The following is a 27,669-nucleotide window of genomic DNA, read 5'->3' as shown; positions in this document are numbered from 1 at the left end:
AGTGCAGAAAGTGTTGATCTGATGTGTAGAGATCGTTCCTATTCTAATTAATTCAAGAGGGTTCTGGAAGCTTCTCTGTGTGAAAGAAACAAGCAGAAGCTTCATGATGTTTGGGTTATTCATTCAGAGAAGCTGAGTACAGCTGGATTAAACTGCTTCCGTTATTTCTTCTGTCAAGGTCATACTGACTATAATAATAAGGCCAGAAGGTGCCTGGGTTTCCCTTTCTCTTTTCCTTCTGGTGTGGTGTTCTGTATATCGTACGCTTAGTGTTAAGGTTTAGTCTTATTATAAGTTATTATAAGTTTGAGTTAAGATGGCTGTAACTGGATTTCTTAGGGACAGGACCAATCCTGGATGTATTGGATTTGTGACCATGATGCTCATTTGCCTTCAGTAGCAGTAAAGCTCTGCTGGATGGAATATAATTGCCTCTGGTCTATTTTTTTGGAATCCTGCAATGTGTTTAAGATGTTACTCTGCTAACTCTACATTGGAATCTACTCTGGATCAATACTGAGTAGAATTCAATGACAGACATACCTCCACAGCCTCCTCTTGCAGTTTTGGGAACAAGACATGTGCAACTCCACTACCGTGAACCTCTGCAAGAAAGGGGTAAAGAGCAGGTCTTCTCTGGGGGAAAGCAGTGGGGCAAGTGGAAATGTGGTTGAGCCCATAGTCACAAGGGAACCTAGTTTAGTTTGCATCAGCTCACGTGTAATATAAAGCCACCAGAAGGAAAGCCAGTGAGGCAATGCCTCTGGGGAGATGAGAAGGGACCAAGACAGACGTAGCCAGGGCCATCTCCTGATTTGCAGACCACGGGCGAAACAAACCACAAATTTGAGAGAAATGGAAGTAATATATTGAAGTTCATATTTTATTGTTTTAAGTACCCAGTAACAAGACAATAACAAATATTTTCATATCACAACACAGATCCAGAGGAGATTCTCCAAGTATCAGAAAAGATGCATACAAAATTGCATTCTGTATAAAACTGAATAAGCCAGTGCTATTGTATTTATGAACAAAATATTTAAAAAGATATATCTAAAAATATAGTACCGGCTTCTTTTTGTTTCACTGTAAATACTTTTAAAATACATTGTGCTTATTTTACTCTCGCAGTTTTAAACAAGTTCTAATTAAAACTAACATAAAACTTGATTAATCAAGGATAGGAGTTTTAGTAATCCCTTAGTATTATACAAACGGTGCCTGGCGTTCTCTGGTCCATGGGGTCACGAAGAGTCGGACACGACTAAATGACTAAACAACAACATTATACAAACATTTGAAGGTGGGTGGTGAAGTAGCTATTAAGAAAGAAAGCAGCTCTACCAGGTTCTTAGTTTTAGGTGTCACAAATTGTAGACAATTGAAAAATGGAATTGTTTATAATAGATGCAGCCACCATTGGATAAGTAATCTCTCTGATAAACGAAAAGCTGTTGGAAAAAAATTACTGCAGACAGAATCATATACAAATTTAGTTTAGCTCCTACTAATTCACTGTGAAAACTGCATTAGCTCATTATAGCAATGATTGTTATTTATAGTTTTGACAGAAACAAGGCAAGCAATTAGAAAGTTCGGACCAGAGTTGAGAATTCAAGAGACTAGATCCTTCAAAATTTCTGACCCAGCAGATGCAAGAAGAAATCCCAATATGGCACCTAAGCACAGAAAGTTTGGCTATCAAAACGATTCTCAAAAGAATCGTAGGGTTGGAAGAGACCAGGAGGGTCATTTAGCCCAACGCCCTGCAATGCAGGAATCTTTCACCCAGTGTTGGGCTCAAACCCACATCCCTGAGATTAAGTGTCTCATGCTCTACCAACTGAGCTATCCAGTACATCTGCCAGATCAGAAAGCATCCATCCCTAACTAAGTGTGGTGTAGTGGTTAAGAGCAGTAGACTCGTAATCTGGTGAACCGGGTTCGCTTCCCCGCTCCTCCACATGCAGCTGCTGGGTGACCTTGGGCCAGTCACACTTCTTTGAAGTCTCTCATCCCCACTCACCTCACAGAGTGTTTGTTGTGGGGGAGGAAGGGAAAGGAGAATGTTAGCCGCTTTGAGACTCCTTCGGGTAGTGATAAAGCGGGATATCAAATCCAAACTCTTCTTCTTCTAAATCGTAGAAAGGGGTTATATTAGACTTCTCACCATGGAAGGCTTAAGTCATTTGTTTTTCAGGATCAATGCTTGAAATTAGCAGGTAGTTGTTACCAAAGGACTCTCACAAGCTAACAGTAGCCATTATCACGGTTGAAAGTTAAATTCCAGGTAGCACTCAAAGAGAATGCAGAGCAGGGTTGCTGGTGAGAGACTTGGTCTGGGGGGTCTCAATGGAAGACCACATCAATGCGGCTAACATCAGTAGTGGGTCGCACCCAGACGTTTGGATCTTGCATTCATTTGGACTGGATTCTGGATTCATTTGATTGATTTCCACAAAGCAGCTTATATTCTTAAATAAATAAATAAAAACAAGGAACACGACAGGGCAATTCAAATATGTTCTGCTCGATGACAAGCCTTTTGTCTCTTTGATTGCTTGGCCTTTTGGCTTTGATAAGTGCCACCTCTCCAAACTACGGGTATCTATGCAAAAAGTGGGATCTGGCCATGAAAGCTTATGAATCATTAACATTATTCGGCTGAGATTCAACAGCCCAGTGGCACCTTGGGAGACAAACTAGAATCATTATCCATTAGCTGAAATTCTGACAGTAAAAGCAAATTAACACAAAAGACCACGGTTGAATTCAGACAAACAATTAAGAAGCTATGGATATGGTGATAAAGTCATCATGGTTAAAATTTACCTTTACTGACAGAATTTCTTGAATGTGTTGTTTTATCGCCAACAATCAGGCTTGCGTGAAATAACTACAGTGTTACCTCGGGTTACATGCCCTTCAGGTTACATACGCTTCAGGTTACAGACTCCGCTAACCCAGAAATATTACCTTGGGTTAAGAACTTTGCTTCAGGATGAGAACAGAAATCGTGCTCCGGTGGCACGGCAGCCACAGGAGGCCCCATTAGCTAAAGTGGTGCTTCAGGTTAAGAACAGTTTCAGGTTAAGAACAGACCTCTGAAACGAATTAAGTACTTAACCGAGGTACCACTGTACAATCATCAAGTGAGGGAAAAAGTGTATATGAATTCACCCTCGTTTTGCAGAACTGGGGTGCAGTGCTAGTGATTGATGCTTATGGATTTTTATGCATTTTTGTGGGAAAGCAAAGGAGGCAGCTAGACATAAAATATCCAACAAAAGCATAATGAAAAACCTTATTTACAGTAGTTATGGGAATGTCTGGGAAAGTCAGCCCACTGCGAAGAGCAAATCAGCCAGATCATTTTGCTCATAGATCACTGTGAGCTCTCTGGTGAAGAGGACTCGCGGTCAACAGCAGAGAACTGGTCCACCATATTTCAACCTATCCTGAAAACAAACTTCTAAAATATGACACTTTCATTAGCCCTTAGTCTTTTTCTCAAAGGCACTGTTTCTTTGTTTTCCGAGGTTTGAAACAAGGCTTTGTAAGTAACCAGGAAGGAACATTTCTTTTGCTTGCAGTATAACCTTATTGCTGCCCAATGTACCTGCCGTTGATACTGAAAACATCTTCAGCATGCCAAAGGGCTCTGTGGCCCTTCCAGAAAGCCTCTCCTCCTTCCAGAGGGGAGGGGTTGTGAGCGGGAGCCGATTCCTGCCCCCTGTTCTGTCACCATCGCTCGCGCGCCACGCCTCCCGGTTGGGCACCCAATCGGGTGACACCGCAGGGGCGTTGTTCAGCCGCTCAAATGTGGCCGCGCCAGCTCTCCCCGCCATTGCGCTCCTGCATCAACAGGCTCCCCCTTACTGCTGGTTAACCCCTCATCAGACTCACCCCTCTCCGAGTGGGTGGAGTAAAATTTTCTGGGGTCCAATGCCTAAGCCAATACCTTCTCACATGCTGTAATCGATAAAGTTGTGGCCTTTTTCAAGCCCATTAACCTAATATACTGTGTCCACATGTCTTTATTCCCAAGCGGGGATCAGGTCCTTGAATCACAATGTGTATCATCCAGCTCCAGGCAAATACTAGCATCACATTGCCTCACGACATCCCAGGTGCTAATGGCAGAACTATGTAGTTAACTCTTCAAAGCTTCAGGTAGTGAAAAAAAGAGAGAAGCTTTCAGCAGCAAGTGTCTCATTCTAGGTGTGCACGAGCGGGGCCTTAACCACACAGCCTTAGAACAATCTAAACATCCAACCAATCAGATACAAATAAAAGACTTGCATATCCCAACAGTGGCATAGGGCTACATAGAAATGGTAGTATAAAGGACCCCTGGACGGTTAAGTCCAGTCAAAGGCGACTATGGGGTTGCGGCGCTCATCTCACTTTCAGGCCGAGGGAGCCAGCGTTTGTCCACAGACAGCTTTCTGGGTCATGTGGCCAGCAGGACTAAACCGCTTCTGGTAAAACGGAAACCAGAGTGCACGGAAACACAGTTTACCTTCCTGCCGCGGTGGTACCTATTAATCTACTTGCGCCAGTGTGCTTTCGAAGTGCTAGGTTGGCAGGAGCTGGGACAGAGCAACAGGAGCTCACCCCGTCATGGGGATTCAAACCACTGACCTTCTGATCGGCAAGCCCAAGAGGCTCAGTGGTTTAGACCACAGCACCAGTATGATAGAAGGGGGGAAAACTATAGCACCATTCAGATGTTATGCCCCAGTGTGAGAGGAGGAATGGGGGTCATGGTTACTGGCCCCATCTGCATTCCTCCATCCTGTCCACACATTGAGGAGAAGGTCTGAAGTGACCAACCTGCTCCACATATGTACGATCCCTCTAAGATTTAGAACCCTTTGTGACCAAAGTTCAAAATTATGTCAGAAGCCAGCACGAATGGAAGAGGCTCCCTACTGCAGACTATCCCCTAAAACCTGTGGACAGTTACAGGAGTGACAAGGGTGCAATGAGATAGAGTGGGGCCAGTTATCTGGGCCCAGGTTTCCCCCTCATGTGATTCTAATCCAGGCATGGGCAAACTCGGCCCTCCAGATGTTTTGGGACTACAATTCCCATCACCCCTAACCACTGGTCCTGTTAGCTAGGGATGATGGGAGCTGTAGTCCCAAAACATCTGGAGGGCTGAGTTTGCCCATGCCTGTTCTAATCCCATGAAGGAAGGATACACGAAATGGTTTCATGTAGCAAATTGAGACAGTTAGCAAGTAGCAAGAAATCACTTTATGGAGATTTTCTTTTCGTTGCTCTTTCGCACACTGCAATATTACAGCAGAAGACAAGTGAAAGGGTTGTAGATAAAGTGCTTTCTGCGCCCCCACCTGAGTGACATTTCAGACCCCATCCCAGAATTTTCAACCTTGCTTGAAAAAAGAAAAGAAAAAGTCTAGCCCATTTACCAACCAAGTTAAAGTGTAACAAGAAACAATATTCAGCCATATCTATATATATGTAATAAAAAAATAAACAGTAACATTTTAAAGAAGCCAATTATATTCCCACTGGTGCTAACGTATGAGTGAACTGGCGTTTTGTACACAGAGCACATTAGCATGAACTCAGCATCAGACAATGGTATCAAAATTATGCTGCACATTTGTGTAGTAACATGAGCTACCTTGACAGATGGCTTAGGATATTGTTTTGACTGTAAGATAACTCAGTGCCATTTTAAAGTCTATAAAACGCCCACATTGTGTTTCTGCACTGTTTATACCAGAAGCAATTTTCTTCATCATGATGTCTGTCTGACCAATCCAGGAAGATTCTGCTCTGGGTGATAAGCCTGCAATGTGTTATCCCTATGTATGGTTGTTGCTTTGTGTCTTGTTGAAGTATCTCCTCGCCTCAACGCTGCTGAGGGACACAGAGCAGCGCGATGGGTTCTGTCTTCTGTACTCAATACTGTCCGCTATTGCTTGCTTGACTATCTGCAAAACAGAAGCAAAACAACATTGAACTCATTAGTAGCCACTTCTTCCGCAAGTCACTGCATGCTAAGTGGACGTGAAGTGCTTGTTTACGCGGACGATTTTTCAGAGTGTGTAAACATGCCGCAGAAGAAACTAACTAACAACCAAAGGTCATCAGATGCAGATGCTATTTGTCTTCTTTGCATAACCTGGAAAACCAGGTAATAAACATGCATTCCCTCCCCTTTCTTCAAATGGCAGGTGGATTTGCATGCCTTGGGTACATTTTTATCCATGAAAACTGTTTAAATGTTTTAAAGCAAGTCTTCTCCAAACTGGTGACTGGGAGTGGCTGCCAAGACCATATAACACTGGTCCTGAAAGACCTGCATTGGATCCCAGTACGTTTCCAAGCATAATTCAAAGTGTTGGTGGTGACCTTTAAAGCCCTAAACAGCCTGGTCCTGTATACCTGAAGGAGCATCTCCACCCCCATCATTCAGCTTGGACACGGAGGTCCAGCTCCGAGGGCCTTCAGGTGGTTCCCTCATTGCGAGAAGTGAAGTTACAGGGAACCAGGCAGAGGGTCTTCTCAGTAGTGGTGCCTGCCCTGTGGAATGCCCTCCCATCCGATGTCAAAGAAATAAACAACTATCTGACTTTTAAAAGACATCTGAAGGCAGCCCTTCAGTTTTTAATGTTTGATATTTTATTATGTTTCTGTATATGCTGGAAGCCACCCAGAGTGGCTGTGACAACCCAGTCAGATGGGTGGCATATAAATAATTATTATTAGCCTGAAATTATCGTCCTGCAGCAGAGCTGGTGAACTCATGGGAGAGATTTATTCTCCAGACAGCAGCTGCACAAGACTCACTAGTAATTAGGTTCTGAAAGTAAGCTGGCCCTATGTGAGGGTTTCACCACTGGAAATAAGTATTCTCAGGATAGCAATTTACACACACACACACACACACACACACACGTGAGCATGCATACCTACATACAGGTAGACTGTATACCTGATTGTATACAATAGGAAAAAAATATTTGCACCAGCATAAACAAACTATGTTGATGTTTCTGATGAAAATGTTATCCATTTAAACTTGGAATGGATCTCTTGCTCTTAATGCAACCAAGCAATTTTGATCCTTATTTGTATTTTCACAGAAGAAATACAGAATGAAATTTAGCCAGCAGGTGGCATATTTTGATCACATTCTAACTGTCCATTTGGGCATCTACAGCAGAAAAAACACTACTGCTTTCATTTAATTACCGGTAAGTTGTTAGCAAAAACAAAAAACAAACCAAACATCTAATATTAAACTCTAGTCTTCTGCATAGTAATAACCATTCAGTCTTTAACATAATACCAGAAGTACAGCAATCATTTAAGTTGTGATATTATACTTAAATATTATTAAGGAGTGCTTAAATATTTTTCCTACCCCATAAACACGGCTGATGGGAAGCTCTATTTATTTTTATTTATCTATTTTCTTTATTAATTTTGTATTGCTGCCCTGCATCTTAGGATCACAGGATCTATAGTGTGATTGCTACACTGTGCGGGATTAATTAGGACTGCAGCAAATGTATTTCTATCAGCGTAACAAACTGCCCAACACACAGTGCCTCCACTTTCTGCCAAGAGAGCTTCATGGCATCACAAAAGTAAGGAGTATTTACAGTCCTCAGATTCTAATTTAGTTTTGTCTCTCGGCGCTTTTTCGTAGGGCAGAGCTTCTTTCATATGATCAGAAAAACCCCTTTTCTTTCACAACAGTCCCATTGTGCTGCCATACTCCATAAGATCACACATTTTACTGTAAGAAGGAAGAAGCCTTTTGAACCAAATTTGGCAAAATAATAATAATAATAATCACATGAGGTACTTTACACGGCGATGCCAAATAGAAACCCATCATTTGAGTCTTCTACGCCCAAATCTGCCTGCAGAACATACCCCGGTGTACAGAGCAAATTCCAGGAACCCTTTGAACACAGCTAAGGCATAACCCCACTCTTAAAAGTATTCTGGCTCTTCTTTTACAGCAATTCCTTTGTATCACATTAATTGGCCATGTTTTCTTTGTGAAATACAAATACAGTGGTACCTCAGGTTACATACGCTTCAGGTTACAGACTCCGCTAACCCGGGTTAAGAACTTTGCTTCAAGATGAGAACAGAAATTGGGCACGGCAGCAGCAGGAGGCCCCATTAGCTAAAGTGGTACCTCAGGTTAAAAACTAACCTCCGGAACAAATTATGTACTTAACCCGAGGTACCACTGTAATAATAAAAAAACGGCTCTTGAAAGCGATAAGCAGCCCTCTTAAGAATAAACAGAAATCAGAGGGTTGTGGCACCACACCCATAAAAATCTGCATGCAGAGGGTGGAAAAGTCATTAAGAACCACCACTTCACTTCCACAAAGCAACCGAAGCATCTTTGAATTGAAGCAAGTTGTGCATTAAACATACATTTAAGTTGTTCAGGGTATTAAACTCCATTAGATCGTGCAGTCTGCAGAAGGCCTCATTTGGGTACTGGAAGTTGAAGGTGGAGAACGGTGTATCAGGATCATCAAAAATATCAAACTCAGCAAAATCTTTCTCTTCTTGAGTTTCCCTTGGAACACCTGTTAAGTAGACCACAACGAAAGTAGGCATTTTAAAGGGCAAAGTGTTCAGTTGATATACCACAGTATAATATTTATTCAGTAAAAGTAAGTTAATAAGCCACCTTGAGTACCATTCTGGGGAAAATGAGAAATAATGATGTTGTTGATGATGAAGAAGAGGTGAGAAAAAAACCATGCACACAATTAAGAGAAAAGACACACAGAGAGAAAGATTAAACTGTACTGTAACCGTATCTTTAGATAACAAAGGATTAATTTTGTGTTGTCGTTTTAGCCTACTGACCTGGCGCTTTGTATTCTCTAAAATTTATATTGGCTAAAACAAAGTGGATAATTGTTGGGCAGTCTATGTCAGAAGAAGGATTCTTGGGTTTGAAGATGTAGCACTCCTTTAAACCTTCGCGATCGAAAACATTTGGGTCTATTTTGGGGAAAGGAAGGTTGTTCATTTTCGCCCATTTTTCAGCAAGTAAAATTTCCTAGAAGAAAGCAAAAAACAAAAAAAGAAGCAATGAGAAAAGGAAGGCTGGGACAGGCAGAAATGACATTATATGTGGACACCTTAGTTATAAATAATGGAAAGAGAATACAGGCAAACCTCCATTTGGGTGGAGGGTTATGTTCCAGGTCACTGCGCATCGGCGGAGTGTGCATTATTATAATAATAATAATAATTTATTATTTGTACCCCGCCTGTCTGGCTGGGTTTCCCCAGCCACTCTGGGCGGCTTCCAACAAAGATTAAAAATACATCAAAATGTCACACATTAAAAACTTCCCTGAACAGGGCTGCCTTCAGATGTTTTCTAAATGTCAGGTAGTTATTTATCTCTTTGACATCTGATGGGAGGGCGTTCCACAGGTCGGGTGCCACTACCGAGAAGGCCCTCTGCCTGGTTCCCTGTAGCTTTGCTTCTTGCACTGAGGGAACTGCCAGAAGGCCCTCGGCACTAGACCTCAGCATCCGGGCAGAATGATGGCGGTGGAGACGCTCCTTCAGTCGGTTCTGCTCCCTTCCAGTGCCAAGCATGACACATGCATGCATGGTTCTGCATGCATCAAATGCACACAAAATTAGAGTTGCCATTTATATTTATACAAGAATACCATGTAAGCATGCTGGCAGCAGATAACTGACCAGTTCCCATGTTTGCCTGGCAGACTCATGGTGTTGTTGAACTGACACCAAAAGTGGCAGTTCCATGTTCACATATTGGGTTGAGTTCAAGGATAATGGTAGAGCATGAGACTCTCAATCTCAGGTACGTGGGTTCAAACCCCTGATTGGGCAAAAGGTTTCGGCATTGCAGGGGGTTGGACTAGATGACCCTCGTGGTCCCGTCCAACTCTACAAATCTATGATTCTATATGTCTTTGCACAAGGGGGGGGGGATGACCTGATTGTGCAACAGGACTGCTCCTCCCTCAACTCTTCCCTAATCTGTAGAGCAGGGGTCAGCAAACTTTTTCAGCAGGGGGCCGGTCCACTGTCCCTCAGTTCTTGTGGAGGGCCAGACTATATTTTTTTTGAGGGGGGGGGGGGGAATGAACGAATTCCTATGCCCCACAAATAACCCAGAGATGCATTGTAAATAAAAGGACACATTCTACTCATGTTAAAACACACTGATTCCTGGACCATCCATGGGCAGGATTTAGAAGGCGATTGGGTCGGATCCAGCCCCCGGGCCTTAGTTTGCCTACCCATGCTGTAGAGCATATTTGATTGTGTGCAGTTGGTGGGGGGGGGGGCGCAAGGTGGGAGGGGGAGCAGAGGGAGAGAAAATCCCATTGGGTGAGCATAAGTTGTTCCACTTGCACAAGGACTTCATGTAAAACAAACTATCATCATTTGTGTGAGGGGGAAAAAATTCTTATTTAGCACTTCCTCTGCATGAATTGCAATATCCTGGATTTCTCACCTTGAAAGGAGGGCTAGAATCACTGGGACGTGCCGAAAAATCAAATGAGATGATAAGGTCAACCCCTCGTTGTGGTCTTAAGATAATTGGGTATGGCAGATTAAATGTAAGCCCGCTATCCACAATGTGAATCTTTTTGCTCTTTACATCCAATGGCTCCATTATCCTGTCAAACTCATCAGGATCTGGGCAGAATGAGACAAACGATGCCATTTGTTGACAAACACAATTCAAAACAGAATTATTATTATTTTCACAATAATGTTTATTAATTTTCATACAAAAGCATAACATAACAAAAAAGATAATAAAGGTAAAGGTACCCCTGCCCGTACTGGCCAGTCTTGACAGACTCTGGGGTTGTGCGCCCATCTCACTTAAGAGGCGAGGGGCCAGCGCTGTCCGGAGACACTTCCGGGTCACGTGGCCAGCGTGACAAAGCTGCATCTGGCGAGCCAGAGCCGCACACGGAAACGCCGTTTACCTTCCCGCTGGTAAGCGGTCCCTATTTATCTACTTGCACCCGGAGGTGCTTTCGAACTGCTAGGTTGGCAGGCGCTGGGACCGAGCAGCGGGAGCGCACCCCGCCGCAGGGATTCGAACCGCCGACCTTTCAATCGGCAAGTCCTAGGCGCTGAGGCTTTAACCCACAGCGCCACCTGCGTCCCTAAAAATAATAATAAAAAAGATAATAAACAATAATAAAAGAAAAAGTAAAGAACATAAAATACTTCCCACATCGCATATACTACCATATACTAAAACTTAGCTAATTAAGATCCATCTTCATAAACATATTACTTGACTTCCTCTAATCTCTTCCATCTGAATTTCCTTGTAATTAAATGTAGCAGTTTCCAATATCATTATTTCATATAACAATATTCCGGTCATGATCAAATTTCCTGACTTTTCTTATCGTACATTTTCTTTATTATTTATTTAATCCTAATTTAATCCTAGGCCTAATTGGTTCTTTCAAGTGATTACATATCTTTAATATTACAACATTTATTCAAATAGTCTTTAAATTTCTTCCAATCTCAAAACAGAATTCTCATCTATATCTATATCTGTATCTCACATCTCAAAATATTTGAAATGCTAATTTAAAATAATTTAACTATATTAAATGCATGGTATGAGCTATTTTTTAATGCTAAGCAAATATTGTAAAACCCTCTATGGGGGAATTATTCGGCCAAATATGGTTTATGAAGCTTTGGGTAATTGTCTGAAACAGACCACCACGTTTTCATTTCTAATAGGTTTATAGAGCCTTGAAAGATCTTCTGAACCAGGCCACATTCAACAGGCCACCCAAAAACACATACTTACCTCATGTGTGTAGCTAGAAAATTGTGTAAAGATCTACTCAAAACCTAAAGCTGCCATCCAGTATATTTTCCCTACTATTTTTCAGCATTCTACTGTTTAAGATGGATGTCCACTTTTACTCTTTCTTCAAATATTAGGATTAGATAGTTATAAACATCTATAATAAGTTAAAAAAATATTTAGCAAAGCACAGATGGAAATGATGAGACAGCCACTTAAGAGAAGCATGTGCTTTTCTGCATGTTCCTGAGTTATTTGAATGTTTAGGCTCACTTAGGCGAATGTCCTACTGAACAGAGATATAAAAGGTTGCACTATTGCAAAATCTGAGCACAATTGCACGATGGAGGGAAATTCCATCTTACCTAATGACTTTTAAAACAAGGCGTAATTGTTGTTATTTTGAGATACTCTGCAGTGATGTGGCTCTGAGCATGAATGGTGTAATATGGAAATCCATGACTACAAACTTCCTAAGTTATGCACTTAAATGGCTTCGTTCCCCATTCAGACTTCAATTATCTTAATGTGGTAAGTCTTAGCGGTGAAAACTGGTAAACACCGTTCCACAAAATGTCTAGTTCTATTTCCAGTGACCTTAGGACAGTTAGTATATTCAATGAAAATGGGCCATTTAAAACCATTTAAAAGAGACAATATTTTTTGACTATTTTGCTGAGCTCAGAAGCAGTGACCACTCTCTCATGTCTCGATTAGGCATACTCCCTGTGAAGAAGAAGAGTTTGGATTTGATATCCCGCTTTATCACAACCTGAAGGAGTCTCAAAGCGGCTAACAATCTCCTTTCCCTTCCTCCCCCACAACAAACACTCTGTGAGGTGAGTGGGGCTGAGAGACTTCAGAGAAGTGTGACTGGCCCAAGCAGCTGCATATGGAGGAGCGGAGACGCGAACCCGGTTCACCAGATTACAAGTCCACCCCTCTTAACCACTACACCACACTGGCTCCATGTACTGTGGTACCTCGAGTTACAGACGCTTCAGGTTACAGACGCTTCAGGTTACAGACTCCGCTAACCCAGAACCAGTACCTCGGGTTAAGAACTTTGCTTCAGGATGAGAACAGAAATCATGCTCCGGTGGCGCGGCAGCAGCGGGAGGCCCCATTAGCTAAAGTGGTGCTTCAGGTTAAGAACAGTTTCAGGTTCAGTATGGACCTCCAGAACGAATTAAGTACTTCACCTGAGGTACCACTGTATTTACAATGGATAACAGCTATTGATAGAAAAGTCAGGCACTCTTTCTCCAATTGCAGGGGGTTGCTTGGGAGTTGCGCCAGCTGAAGTGAGAATTATATCCCTAGACCAGGGTGGGGAATATCCCCTCTCAAAGGGCTGCATTCCCACAGGAAAAGTGTTCAGGGTTGCATTCTGTTGGTGAGTGGAGACATGGCCCAAAATGGGCAGGTCCAAGGCTTAGACAAAACACTGATCTCTCTCTTTCACACATACCCAAACACACACAGGAAATTCACCTTGTTGCATCCACGGTATAAGATGAGAAAGTGGCTCCCTATTTCTGCATGCAGCACAGAAGAGACAGCTAACCAGGATGACAAAGCAGAAGGCTGCTGCTCCTCCACCAAACACATTGGCTTGCCAACCAGCCATGCAGAAGGCTTTTCCAGTGCCTTTCCAGGGACGTGGGTGGTGCTGTGGTCTAAACCACTGAGCCACTTGGGCTTGCCAATCAGAAGGTTGTTGGTTTGAATCCCCACGACAGGGTGAGCTCCCATTGCTCTGTCCCAACTCCTGCCAACCTAGCAGCTCGAAAGCACGCCAGTGCAAGTAGATAAATAGGTATCACTGTGGTGGGGAGGTAATCGGCATTTCCGTGCACTTTGGTTTCTGTCATGGTGTTTCATTGCACCAGAAGCGGTTTAGTCCTGCTGGCCACATGACCCAGAAAGCTGTCTGTGAACCAACGCCGGCTCCCTTGGCCTGAAAGCGAGATGAGTGCTGCAACCCCATAGTCACCTTTGACTGGACTTAACCATCCAGGGGTCCCTTACCTTTACCTATTGGGAAGCAAGTCCCATTTGCTGTTCATATACTTGGACGCTTTCATGAGAGAGGAAGAATAAATGAAAGTGCATGCACTTACCTGCGACAGCAGTATCCATTTCATCCTCATCCACAGATTCTTGAGCACCATAGCTGGCCAAAGGAGAATACGGGTAGCAAGTATTGAGATTCAGGCCCAGCATGAAGTTGTGTACTTTGCCTGCGCGTCCTTCCCGGGTGGTGAAAAGGGCGCTGTCGCCCACGAGAGCCATAAACATCCGCTGAACCCAGCTCTCCTGGTTGCTCTGTTCACGTTCTTTCTCAGCATCAGGGTTTTCTGAGCCTGTAGACCGAGTAGGAGCAGAAAGAACTTCAGCATATGGGGGAAACTCTGGAAAAGTGATCTGAAGGAAACGGTCCAGTATACCTGAAGGAGCGTCCAGTATACCCCCATCGTTCAGCCTGGACACTGAGGCCCTTCTGGCAGTTCCCTCACTGCGAGAAGCCAAGTTACAGGGAACCAGGCAGAGGGCCTTTTCGGTAGTGGCGCCCTCCCTGTGGAAGGCCCTCCCACCAGATGTCAAAGAGAGGAACAACTACCAGACTTTTAGAAGACGTCTGAAGGCAGCCCTGTTTAGGGAAGCGTTTAATGTTTATTATTTTCTATTGTGAGTGACTCTGAAAAGTCCCTCGGTGCGGCAAAATACAAATACATACCTTAACTAACAAGAAAGCAAGCAAACAATAAAACAAACAAACCCAAAGGGCTTCTAGCAATAAGTACTAAATATAAGTATTAAAGTATTGAATATTCTCTTGTGTAACAAATCAAAAAAGGACATACTAATCTGCTTCCATCTTAAAAGGAAGGAGGGAAGGAAGGAAGGAAGGAAGGAAGGAAGGAAGGAAGACTCCTTTTCCTCACTTTACTGATACGCCATAAGGAAAAATCTTCCATGACCAGAGTAGATGTGAGAAAATGGAACTGATTTGAATGTGGAAATGTAGAAGGAGAAACTGTCTGGCCAAAAGGAAGATCTTATCTGCCCAGCTGAGCTTTTTTGTTACTGATGTAATTGCGAGAGGCACACGCAAGTCTTAATGTTCCCCTGGAAGGATGACACGCTCAGAGCCATACTGTCCCTGCCCAACATTGTTCAGAAGGGTGGGCTCTCCTTCGACCGTAAAGAGAACTCTCATTCCAGGTTTCATAAATACCCCAGACGTTTCTAATGAACCACAGCCTGGTTTGTCAACAAGAACATGTGATTCACAAAGTGACTTCGACTATTTCGACTATTTCAAAAATTAGTTGGAGTCACTGCTGCATCCAAAGTTCTGCAAGATGGAAAGTGAGGAGACCTATTTTGGCTGCACAAGCTCCAGGCTTCACATGGCAATGGACTGGCTTAGGAACATGGAGGTAATTGGGCAGAGGTCAGGTCTCCTCCACAGAAGAACAGCTCCATCAGCAGTACAGTGGTACCTTGGTTCTCAAATGCCTTGGTACTCAACCAACTTGGAACCCAAACACTGCAAACCTGGAAGTAAGTGTTCCAGTTTGTGAGCTTTTTTTGGAAGCCAAACGTGCTCCATTTTGAGTGTTATGCTTCCGATTGAGTGCTACACTTCCGTTTTGAGTGTTACGCTGAGGGTCTGTCTGTTTTTGCTATTTATTTTGCAATTTTGCAGCTCTTTTTTGTTTTGTTTCTGTGACTGTGTGAAACCCAGTTCAGCTACTGATTGACTGACTGTGTGACTGCAGTACATTGTTTATTGCTTTCATTATATGGATCCGAACAATGGTCTCGTTAGATAGTAAAATTCATGTTAAATTGATGTTTCAGAGGTTGTTTTTACAAGTCCGGAACGGATTAATCCATTTTGCATTACTTTCTGTGGGAAAGTGCCTTGGTTCTGGAAAACTTTGGTTATGGAATGAACTTTCGGAACGGATTAAGTTTGAGAACCAAGGTGCCACTGTGCTCTGCTCTGCCACCAAAAAAGGTCTCACATTTCATCTTAACACACACACACACACACACACACACACACACACCACCCAACCACGTCCACCTTCCCTAACTTTATGAAGCACCAGGAAACAGTTCATCAAAAAGCCGACTATTCCTTTATCGGGTCCTAAATACTACCTGAATTTTCTCCTTTTCATCATGTCTTGCTTTATTGGGACACACCAGTAAAAATAGTTGTATGAAGTATCATGTCTGGTGACCTTTCTTACCTTTTGGTCCCTGTGACTCATCATCGCTGTCTGAATCATTGCTCACTAGGTGCCGCATCCTGATATTTTCTGTGGAAATAAACAAAGGAAGATTTGGGTACCTTAAATGGCTGGGTTGGCAAAATGGCAATCAAAGGAGCTCCACAAGTTCTTGGAAGGAGAGAGTAACGCTGGAATAAAACAATAAACGATCGGAAGCTAACGTCATGACAAAAGGATTTTCCACATCCATAAAACCAGCAGATCGCCAAGCTAAAGGACACTTGGAGATCTCTAGGGTTAAAACTACAATACAGAGCACTGTCTTTTGAAGGAACTTAAACAAGAGATTAATATGTTTCAAAACTACTTTTTTTTTCCTGACCAACTGATGAGAACTCCATTTTTCTTCTCCCACTACCAAATTCAAAACATACAAGCAGAGAAGAACACTAATTTAAGCTTGAGCAGAGAAACACGGCTAACTTGCATTATATGACAGTCGCCAGCCTAATGCACAACATGTTGGCTTTCCAGACTACAGTGGTACCTCAGGTTAAGTACTTAATTCGTTCCAGAGGTCCATTCTTAACCTGAAACTGTTCTTAACCTGAAGCACCACTTTAGCTAATGGGGCCTCCCGCTGCTGCTGTGCTGCCGCCACGTTGATTTCTGTTCTCATCCTGGAGCAAAGTTCTTAACCCAAGGTACTATTTCTGGGTTAGCAGAGACTGTAACCTGAAGCGTCAGTAACCTGAAGCGTATGTAACCCGAGGTACCACTGTAATACAAATACAACATGGTGGTTTAGGATTGCCTTGCTTTGCATGCTTCCAGGGTGAGGGGGGCATTTTGTTACCCTCCCCTTTACTCAAAAGGCTGCATAGTTGACAACAAGGAAATTGGAATATCAAGGAGACAAGCGCTTCCTGAAGCATATGCTGCCAAAATATCATACTGTGAGCCATAAAAAGAGCTCTTACAAAAGTGCTAGTGGGCAAAGACTCCCCTCTGAGCCTCTTCTTGACTTCACCCTATTGCTGAACTCTTCAAACCTGCCTCTCACAACCACATCAAGGTCGAGTTTCTACATTACCTTGGTGTTGTGGTTCCTGCCACAAAACCACTGCCCCATCTCTGGCTCCCACATTACCCTCTGTATCAAATAAAAGCATCTTCACATGTGAGTAGGCTGCGTCCTATCAGTCCTTCTCCCTTCCATGGGGGCTGCTGATAGGAGAAGCAACCTACGCAATGTGGACCATGAAACAAGAAATGTCTGTATCTCACCTTGGTAACAGAGAAGCCAGCCATGGAAAGCAACCACCTTGCTGAGGTAACAAATGGACCAAGCCCAAAAAGCATCAGCAGAGGGAAGTGCTTCCTAAACTCTGCCTCTGGTTTGGGTCTTTCCCACAGCAGCCTCCCCTTTAATAAAGATGAAATAGTGTATTTATACTGGCATCTGATAACTAGGATATTAAGCCAGGTTAAGAGACATTAAGCCAGGGTTTCTCATTTTGTATGCAACTGGAAACTGTGGTTTAAAACAAGCCAGTCTGAAGGAATTAAAGAGGGGAGGAGTTAAGTAAGGCATGTGTGGCCCTGACTCTCGTTCCCAGCTCCAAAAACATTCATTCTGAAACCAAAAACGAATGTCTGAAACAGACCGTTACTTTTTACTGACCCTAGAAAAATCTAACTTGTCTCAGAAGCTCTTCCTACATTATCTCAAAAGATCCTTATGAAACAGTCTCAGACTGGGTAGGCTGAATATTAAATGGTTCTATTAACTCACAAAGGAATGTTTAACTCAACTAGATCTGCACCAAAAAAAGCCCAGGTAGGTTCCTTGCAAGTATATTTGATTACAATGACTTTTTATGAAAGTCACGCCCTCAAGCAATTTACATCTGTGTAGATCAGCATCAATGACAGATTTACATACTTTTCATGTAATCTTCCCAGCTTCACAGTTACTCACACTACTCAAGCCATTCTAAAAGCTAATACCTAAAGAAAAAGCAACAGACATTTAAGGGAGATGACAGAGTTACAAACTTGGAACATCAGGGGAATGTTATGGATTTAGTGAATATTGATTTCAGTATGGCTTCTGACAAAGTCCCCCATGATATTATAGCAGAGAAGTTAGTAAAATGTGGGCTGAATGAGCTAACGTGAGGTGGATTTGGAGCTGGTTGATTGGCCAAACCAAAAGAGTGATTATGAATGGTCCCAGGTCATCCTGGAAAAAAGTGATAAATCGGGTCCTCCCTTAAAGAGAGACCGGGAAACCGACACCCTGTGTTGTGGGTGGGTGTACGATTGGTCAGCCACAACAACCGATTGGTAGGTCCCTTGTAGCTGGGTACAATCTGGCCAATGGGACGCAGTCCAAACGGTTCGAGGGACCTATTTATGTCCATGCACGTGACCCAAAGCCTCCTCTTTTGGCGCGTGCATTCAGAACACAGCCCACCTCTCCGTACTTTTAGGGCTTTGCGCTTGACCTTGCGATGCTGTTGTGTGTCGTCTGTCGTTGGGACAGGGGCACGGCAGGAATTTTCCCTACTTGGCTGATTGGCTGTTGCCATCTGGGTTTCGCCTGCCGCGTAGCAAATCATCACAACTTGTAAGGTTGCGGATAGGCACTGGTTCAGATGATAGGGATGGGAGAACGCTCTCGCCATCCCTATGTGAAGGGTATTCCGTTAGGAAAATCCAGGGACTCGATGGTTTGGTCAACCCCTGAGAGGGGGTTGTGCCCGTGACCGAGTCCAGGGAGACATTTGGGTGGTGGAGATAGTCTGTTCCCAGCTTTCTGTTTATCCAGGTGTTCACCCTTGGCTGACCTATGCTTGAACCCTGGGTCAGTGCTACCTGCATGGCAGGGAGCTAGTCGAACCAGAGCCTATGCAACCAGTCACTTTCTGTAATCAATAAAGTTCTAGCCTAAATTCTGCCAAAAAACCAAAACCAAAATTTGAGTCAAGTGTGAATTTATTTAGGGGGGAGGTTTCTGGGTCTGAACACGCAAATGGGGTGCTGTAGGGTTCTGTCCTGGGCCTATTGTTTAATGTCTTTGTAGATTTATTGTTGTAACATTACCTAGTTCTTCTTCCATTGTAGGCCCTTTATTTTGAGAATTAGAAACTCCAAGGACTCTGTTGAATAATATAGCAAATGCACTTCCCCAGACACCTGAAAAAAATGAAATATAACAATGTTGTTGTTGTTGTAATAATAATAATAATAATAATAATAATAATAATAATAATAATAATTTATTTATAACCCGCCCATCTGGCTGGGTTTCCCCAGCCACTCTGGGCGGCTTGCAACAAAATATTAAAATACAATAGTCTATTAAACATTAAAAGCTTCCCTAAACAGATGTCTTCAGATGTCTTCTAAAAGTCTGGTAGTTTTTCTTCTCTTTGACATCCGGTGGGAGGGCCTTCCACGGGGCGGGTGCCAATACAGAGAAGGCCCTCTGCCTGGTTCCCTGTAACTTGGCTTCTTGCAGTGAGGGAACCACCAGAAGGCCCTCGGAGCTGGACCTCAGTGTCTGGGCTGAACAATGGGGGTGGAGACGCTCCTTCAGGTATACTGGGCCGAGGCCGTTTAGGGTTTCAAAGGTCAGCACCAACACTTTGAATTGTGCTCAGAAACGTACTGGGATTCAGTGAAGATGCTTTAGGACTGGTGTTATATAGTCCCGGCGGCCACTTCCAGTCACCAGTTTGGCTGCCACATTCTGGATTAGTTGTAGTTTCCAAGTCACCTTCAAAGGTACCCCCACGTAAAGCGCATTGTAGTAGTCCAAGTGGGAGATAACTACAGCATGGCGAGACAGTCCGCGGGGAGGTAGGGTCTCAGCCTGTGTACCAGACGGAGCTGGTAGACAGCTGCCCTGGACACAGATTTGACCTGTGCCCCCATGGACAGTTGTGAGTCCAAAATGACTCCCAGGCTGCACACCTGGTCCTTCAGGGGTACAGTTGCCCCATTCAGGACCTGGGAGTCCCCCACACCCGCCCGCCCCCTGTCCCTCCAAAACAGTACTTCTGTCTTGTCAGGATGTAACCTCAATCTGTTAGCCGCCATCATAATAACCACCACCTGCCCGCCTCCTGTCCCCCCTCCAGTTGTTGTTAAAATATTGGTAGATGCTTAGGTATTGTTCACTTTCTGGAAATGCTCACATATCCACTCAATTACTTACCCATTAAAAAATGCAAAGGGTTTTCTTTATATTTATCCACTACTGTTCCCATAAAAAATTTGCTGCCGAACAAATTAGGAGCCATAAAGGTACCATATTTAGCCATCCCGATTTCATAGGGACTGAATTCCACCCAATCTGTAAAGAAAAATATAAAAAAGGCTCTGGTTAACAAACAACAGAAGAAGAAGAAGAAGAGGAAGAGGAAGAAGAAGAAGAAGAAGAAGAAGAAGAAGAAGAAGAAGAAGAAGAAGAAGAAGAAGAAGAAGAAGAGCTTTAATACAGCACAGGAACAGAAGTGGTGTGCAAAAGATTCTCAAGGCTCAACAAAATCTTGACTTCCATCTGCTGTCTTTCCTTGCCAAACTGCATATATGCCAACAACTACTAGCCCATGTGGTAAAGTGAAAAAAAGAGGGGGGAGGTAAAGGACCCCTGGACGCTTAAGTCCAGTCAAAGGTGACTATGGGGTTGTGGCGCTCATCTCGCTTCAGGCCGAGGGAGCCGGCGTTTGTCCACAGATAGCTTTCCGGGTCATGTGGCCAGCAGGACTAAGCCGCTTCTGGCGCAAGGGGAAGCCAGAGTGCATGGAAGTGCTGTTTACTTTCCCACCGCAGTGGTACCTATTTATCTACTTGAACTGGTGTGCTTTTGAACTGCATGCCACCCTCTATATTCAGCCAGATTCTTGCTTGCACTACGGCAAGCAGACACTGCTATTTTCCTCAGCTCATTTTGCACCTCCTTGCACCTCCCTTTTCATCTTTTTCTGCATTCTTCCAGGAATTTTACTGTGTTATTATGGTATGCCCTTCAGCAAATTATACATGACACCCACACAGAGTGAGAGAGAAATTGGGGCAGGAGGGGAGATATTTACAGATTATTAGTTGAAAATAGGTTTGTGAACAAGTCCCCACAAAACCCATTGCTGCAACAGGTGCTGCAATAGACTCTGTTTTGCTCCCGCCTATACAGTTCATGTGTTTCCATTTTAAACTCTGAAATTTCACAACAGCTTTCCAGAAATAGGTCTAAATTATGTCTGAGTCATCGTAATTACGAGCAGTCATAGGTGTGATCAGCGCCCACTCAGAATAAAAATATTATGGATAATGGGAACTCAACCAAAATTGTGAAAACTCTTCTCAGCTGGCAAATACCTTTATCCGTTGCTTTTCTAAGCAACGTTCTTTTAAACAGAATAGTAAAAGTACAAAGAAGGAATGCAAGATTAATCCTAAGAATTCACAGATCAGCTCATGAAAGGAGAACTAATTATTGCTCTTCAAAACACACCTTTTAGTCTAAGTGGGTCAGGGAGGATTATTTAAGTTCAGGGGAAGGGAACCTTCTTTGTGGGCAAGTTTTGGGAGACGCATGCCAGGATTTTGCAGGGACAGTGGCAAAAAAATGAGAGGGGCCAGAAGGCAAGAGTAGCCAATGCCGCAACTTGCATAAATCAGATATGCCAAATGACATATGCAGAAACAAATAATCAAGTTGAAGGGGCTTAAATAAGGCTGTTTTGATCCTTCTATCTGGCCTATATTCAGACACACATATATATAATGATGTGATTTGACTACCTGCAAACATCAGTTCTGATACATCTGGTTTAACGTGGAGGCATGTAAAGAGCGGCAAAGCAGACTGCGCTTTGTTGATTTTCTCTTTCATATCAGACAAAGTGTTGTTCATTCTCTACAGGGGAAAAAGAGAGCAGAAATAATTTAAAGAATAGAGTTAGCAATCCAGCTAGTATCTGGTCGCTTTTGTGAAATCATTCAAGAAGGCAAAGGACAACAGAACTACTCACAGAAAACTACTACTACTAATAATAATAATTTATTATTTATACTCTTAAGTTAGATTAGTGCAACGCATGGTACGTCGGGCTGCCTCTGAAGATGATTTGGAAACTTCAGCCATTGCAGAATTCAGTGACCAGGTTGCTAAGCATATAATGTCAATCCTGGCTCAATTACACTGTCTGCCAGTTAGTTTCCGGGCCCAACTCAAAGTGGTGGTTTAAGACCTATAAAATCTTTAATGGCTCAGGACTGCAATACCTCAAAAACCGCCCCATCCCATATGAACCAATAGGGACACTGTAGTCATCATCCAAGTGACTTCTCCACCGAAGTTCTGGAGGGTGGCGACACAAGAATGGGCCTTTTTCTGTGGTGGCTCCTTGCTTGTCCCAAGAGGCTCACCTTGCACCTTCATTACATAGTAAAGGTAAAGGGACCCCTGGCCATTAGGTCCAGTCGTGACTGACTCTGGGGTTGCGGCGCTCATCTTGCTTTATTGGCCGAGGGAGCTGGTGTACAGCTTCCGGGTCATGTGGCCAGCATGACTAAGCCACTTCTGGCGAACCAGAGCAGCACAGAAACACCATTTACCTTCCCGCCGGAGCGGTCCCTATTTATCTACTTGCACTTTGACATGCTTTCGAACTGCTAGGTGGGCAGGAGCAGGGACCGAGCAACGGGAGCTCACCCCGTCGCAGGGATTCGAACTGCTGACCTTCTGATCGGCAAGTCCTAGGCTCTGTGGTTTAACCCACAGCGCCAACTGCGTCCCTTAGCGCCATGCAAAAAAAATTCCCCTTCCCCCAGGCTAACTATATTGCCTTCTACACTGGGGGTGGAGATTGTTTTTGTTTGTTACTGTGGTATGATTTTTTGTGTTTTTAGATTGCAAACCACCCTGTGATCTTCAGATGAAGAGCGCTATAGAGATTTGATTAATAATAATAAGCCAAGCAAGCCCACCCTATTCTCAAAAGGCTTGCCCAGAATCAATTATTGAACAATATACAAAGATTAAAGCAGTAATAAAACTACAAAACAGCATATGTGCAATTCAGTCCAACAGGAAATAGATACTTTCAATTGGCTTTTTAATTAACTACTGTGCTGTTTAATTGCTAGTGCTCATTTTTATTAACGTTTTAATTAATTAAAACAACAAGACAGTAATTAAAACAGGAATGGAGAACCTGTGGTTCTCCAGATGTTATTGGATTAAGAATGATGGCAACTAAAACCAGTGGCTACTTGAGAATGATGGGAATTGGAGCTGAACGTCATCTAGAAGGCCACAGGTATCCTATATCTGCATTAAATAATAATATACCCCGCCCATCTGGCTGAGTTTTCCCAGCCACTCTGGGCGGCTTCCAATCAAGTGTTAAAAACAATACAGCATTAAATATTAACAACTTCCCTGAATAGGGTTGCCTTCAGATGTCTTTTAAAGATAAGATAGCTACTTATTTCCTTCACATCTGAAGGGAGGGCATTCCACAGGGCGGGTGCCACTACTGAGAAGGCCCTCTGTCTGGTTCCCTCTAAGTTCACTTCTCGCAACGAGGGAACCGCCAGAAGGCCCTCAGTGCTGGATCTCAGTGTCCGGGCTGAATGGTGGGGGTGGAGACCCTCCTTCAGGTATACAGGACCGAGGCCGTTTAGGGCTTTAAAGGTCAGCACCAACACTTTGAATTGTGCTCAGAAATGTACTGGGAGCCAATGCAGATCTCTCAGGACTGGCCACTCCCAGTCACCAGTCTAGCTGCCACATTCTGGATTAATTGCAGTTTCCGGGTCACCTTCAAAGGTAGCCCCACGTAGAGCGCATTAAAGCACCAATTATACACCAGATCATCATAAAACATTCCATAAATAAAACTTCAAGACCAACGCAAATTTTAAAATATTTCAGCAGTGTCAAAGAGCGAAAAGATTTTGCACAAAGCAGACTTGAGCTGCTGGGGCACCTTTTTCCATCTCCACAGAAATGTTTGCATCATAAACAAATGTTATTTTAGAACTGCAACGTAATAGAATTTTATGCCATACTTGTGGGCTTGAACAGCAGACACTGCCTCAATGGACACTGAAGTTACACAAATTGTTCATCAATTGTAACATTATTATACGGCATAAAACACTGTGGGAGAGTCTCGGTAAATAAATATGTGGACTTTGTGAATTCTTTTGGAGGGCTGAGAGAGAAACAATCTCATAATACAAAACTTGACATCACACATACCAAACCACAGATAGATATACTGATTTGCAAAGCAAAAAGTAAACTGATCGGCCCAAAAAATTTTTGACCGTGCTACAGTAAAACCTGTGCAAACTTACATTTTGGATGAGAGTTTCTCCAATCAACATTCCAAAGATATCTGTAAATGTAACAGGCTGGCCACACCTCTTCTTTTTCCATAATGCTTCAATATATCGCTTTACTTTCTGAGGAGTGAGCAGTTTTAATGGGTTGTGACTGACACAATTCTTCAGCTCCTCATTTATTTCCTTTGGTCCTTTTACTGGGAAATCTGGGTGAGAGTACAAGGTGGACATATACCTGCAAATGGCCACAACCAAGTTTAGAGTTACTGTGCAGAACATCTAAAATCATTTCCACCAGCAGCTGAAGATGTTTCAGTACCAAGGTAAAAATAATGATCCCTTAACTCCACTCTCTGGATGATTTAAGATGGCAAGAGAAACGATATACTGTAAAATACATGAATCAGGAGCAAACTTATTGGGGGGGGGGGTTCAGTTTCATCTGAAGATGCAATTACAAAATTTCCTACATTGCAATATTTCATTCATGTAGGGACGCCGCTGGTGCTGTGGCCTAAACCACTGAGCCTCTTGGGCTTGCCGATCAGAAGGTCGGCAGTTTGAATCCATGCAAAGGGGGGAGCTCTGTCCCAGCTCCTGCCAACCTAGCAGTTTGAAAGCACACCAGGGCAAGTAGAAAAATAGGTACCACTGCAGTGGGAAAGTAAATGGCGTTTCCCATGCACTCTGACACTCATTGTGACTCCCTCATGCACCAGTAGCGGTTTAGTCCTGCTGGTCACATGACTTGGAAAGCTGTCTGTGGGCAAACACTGGCTCCATTGGCCTGAAAAGCAAGACGACCGCCGCAACCCCATAGTCGCCTTTAATTGGACTTAATCATCCAGGGGTCCCTTTTTTTCAATTTCATTCGTTCAGAAAGCATTTTAAAATCACAGAATCAAAGCACCAGAAGAGCCTAGAGCAGTGAGGGCCAAACGTGGCCCTCCAGCTGTTTTTGGACTACAACTCCCATCATCCCTAGCTAACAGGACCAGTGGTCAGGAATGATGGGAACTGTAGTCCCAAAACAGCTGGAGGGCCACGTTTGGCCATCACTGGCCTAGAGGCACAAGCCAGATGCTCCGTCAACTATTAACTGAAAAGGGATTTCCTTCTGCATTGGTTTCCATTCCTGCAACCTGGTTAACAGGATCAGCAGATAAGGAACTCAGGATGTTCCTATCCAAAACCATTTCAACTTTTCATGCATTGACCTACATCTAGAAAGAATGAGATTTGAAGGAAGTTATTATTATATAAGAAAGTTGAGATGAGGACAGATCAGTGGGGAAACATACCACGTGGATCCAGATAAGCCAGCGATATATGTTGCACAGTCCAGAATTCCAGATTCATACAGTGCTTTCATCACCCCAGCAAACCCCACTGTGGCACGGAATCCACCACCAGATCCCAATATTGCAATCACTGGTACCTGGATAAGCATACAATAAAGATGGATTTTTAAACATTCAATGTGTGTGGCATAGTTTATCCGTCTATTGAATTTTTTTAAATGATTTTTTATTGGAAATTTTATTTATAACTTAACACTGAAATATTATGTCTACTGAAATTCTTTTGTTCCTACAGACCTAGGTAGTTTCTGGATCACCTAGAGGGAATAAAATCACCTCTGAGAAAGGCTATGGGGCAGTGAGAACTATATTCCTCGTCTTCAAATAAAAACATTCTCTTCCATTCTTCTTTTCTATCCATGCCTCACCCTTCCATTTTCTGTTGCCCTCTCTGCTGTCAAAATTTACAATGTAAGCTCCTTAGAGTGGAAATACATAGCAAACCCCTCTTTATGTTACTTTGTAAAATTTACATAGGGGCGCGGGTGGCGCTGTGGGTTAAACCACAGAGCCTAGGACTCGCTGATCAGAAGGTAAGCGGTGTGAATCCCCACGACAGGGTGAGCTCCTGTCAACCTAGCAGTTCAAAAGCACGTCAAAGTGCAAGTAGATAAATAGGTACTGCTCCGGCGGGAAGGTAAACAGCGTTTCTGGACACTGCTCTGGTTCGCCAGAAGTGGCTTAGTCATGCTGGCCACATGACCCGGAAGCTGTACGCGGCTCCCTCGGCCAATAAAGCGAGATGAGCACAACAACCCGAGTCAGTCACGACTGGACCTAATGGTCAAGGGTCCCTTTACCTTTACCTTTGAATTAAAACAAGCTGCCAACATTATTCAACTGGTACACCTCTTACAGCAGTTTTGCTTCTGACTCAACTGAACAATCTGATCCTATTTAGATACTGGTTTCTCCTCAACTCCCACAGTCGTTCTGCCCTTTTTGGTGGTCCACAGTCACTTTTTCAGGTTTATACAAGAGTCTGATGCTACATTAGATACCATACCATCTAAACTAAGATTCCCACTCTCCTAAGCCTAAAGGAAAAATAAAAATGAGGGTGGGAGGGAGAGACTGGTCTAATTGTTTAAAATTAAGATTAAAATAAAGTCCCAAACATACAAAAACTTCCAGAAAACAAATCCTAGCATCCAGATTTTGCCAGCAGAGGCTAGAAAATGAGTGTGTTGAACTTTGAATCAAGAAACTTCAGGAATAGAGAATAAATCTCAAAGTCAAGCATTAACAAAGCCAACTGAGTAAATATGCTCAGCACCAGATATGCTGCTGGTATTTTAACAGTCTGGGCTACAGACACACCTGTTCAGTAACTTTGTTGCGGAACTTTGTTGTTTTATGAGTATTTGCATTTATAAAACTCACGACTGAGATTCTGGCAGCAACAGCCATCTTAGCTACTGAATGAGCCTTCCAAACTTACATCACGCGTAGAGGTGAGGTCTGTCCCCAGGAAACTGTTCAGATGGTGCATTACTTTAGTTTTCCGCTGCTCTCGGAAAGCCTTTTCCTCATCACACAGTGCCATGCTGAAACGGAGGTCTGTTGATGAGCTGCCAGGCAAAAAACAGACATGTTATACAGCATGGAATTATATGAAAATGATGTACCAATGATATTTAACACCAGGCATAGGCAAACTCCGGCCCTCCAGATGTTTGGGACTGCAATTCCCATCACCCCTGACCACTGGTCCTGTTAGCTAGGGATGATGGGAATTGTAGTCCCAAACATCTGGAGGTCCGGAGTTTGCCTATGCCTGTTTAGCACCAAGTAAAAGGGACGCAGGTGGCGCTGTGGGTTAAAG

At 43.3% G+C, this 27,669-nt stretch overlaps 1 protein-coding gene across 1 annotated transcript in view; it reads right to left on the bottom strand.

Moving 5' to 3' along the window:
* Nucleotides 1-865: 865 nt before the first annotated feature.
* PLA2G4A (phospholipase A2 group IVA) overlaps nucleotides 866-27,669 on the bottom strand; it is an 87,551-nt gene continuing 60,747 nt past the window's right edge. The window contains exons 7-21 of the mRNA XM_083743855.1: nucleotides 27,286-27,415; nucleotides 25,785-25,921; nucleotides 24,496-24,718; nucleotides 21,931-22,045; nucleotides 20,342-20,479; nucleotides 19,225-19,317; nucleotides 16,135-16,203; nucleotides 13,990-14,232; nucleotides 10,529-10,713; nucleotides 8,890-9,085; nucleotides 8,446-8,603; nucleotides 5,231-5,972; nucleotides 4,075-5,063; nucleotides 1,299-3,684; nucleotides 866-1,224 (exon numbers count right to left, since the gene is read on the bottom strand). Of these exons, the coding sequence (XP_083599981.1) occupies nucleotides 5,844-5,972; nucleotides 8,446-8,603; nucleotides 8,890-9,085; nucleotides 10,529-10,713; nucleotides 13,990-14,232; nucleotides 16,135-16,203; nucleotides 19,225-19,317; nucleotides 20,342-20,479; nucleotides 21,931-22,045; nucleotides 24,496-24,718; nucleotides 25,785-25,921; nucleotides 27,286-27,415 (1,816 nt within the window). The 3' untranslated portion in view covers nucleotides 866-1,224; nucleotides 1,299-3,684; nucleotides 4,075-5,063; nucleotides 5,231-5,843. The remainder of the gene's footprint in view (nucleotides 1,225-1,298; nucleotides 3,685-4,074; nucleotides 5,064-5,230; nucleotides 5,973-8,445; nucleotides 8,604-8,889; nucleotides 9,086-10,528; nucleotides 10,714-13,989; nucleotides 14,233-16,134; nucleotides 16,204-19,224; nucleotides 19,318-20,341; nucleotides 20,480-21,930; nucleotides 22,046-24,495; nucleotides 24,719-25,784; nucleotides 25,922-27,285; nucleotides 27,416-27,669) is intronic.

Source organism: Podarcis gaigeae, assembly GCF_964106915.1.
Source record: "Podarcis gaigeae genome assembly, chromosome: 6".
NCBI classification, from domain to species: Eukaryota; Metazoa; Chordata; class Lepidosauria; order Squamata; family Lacertidae; genus Podarcis; species Podarcis gaigeae.
This window is presented reverse-complemented; position numbering and strand designations above follow the sequence as displayed.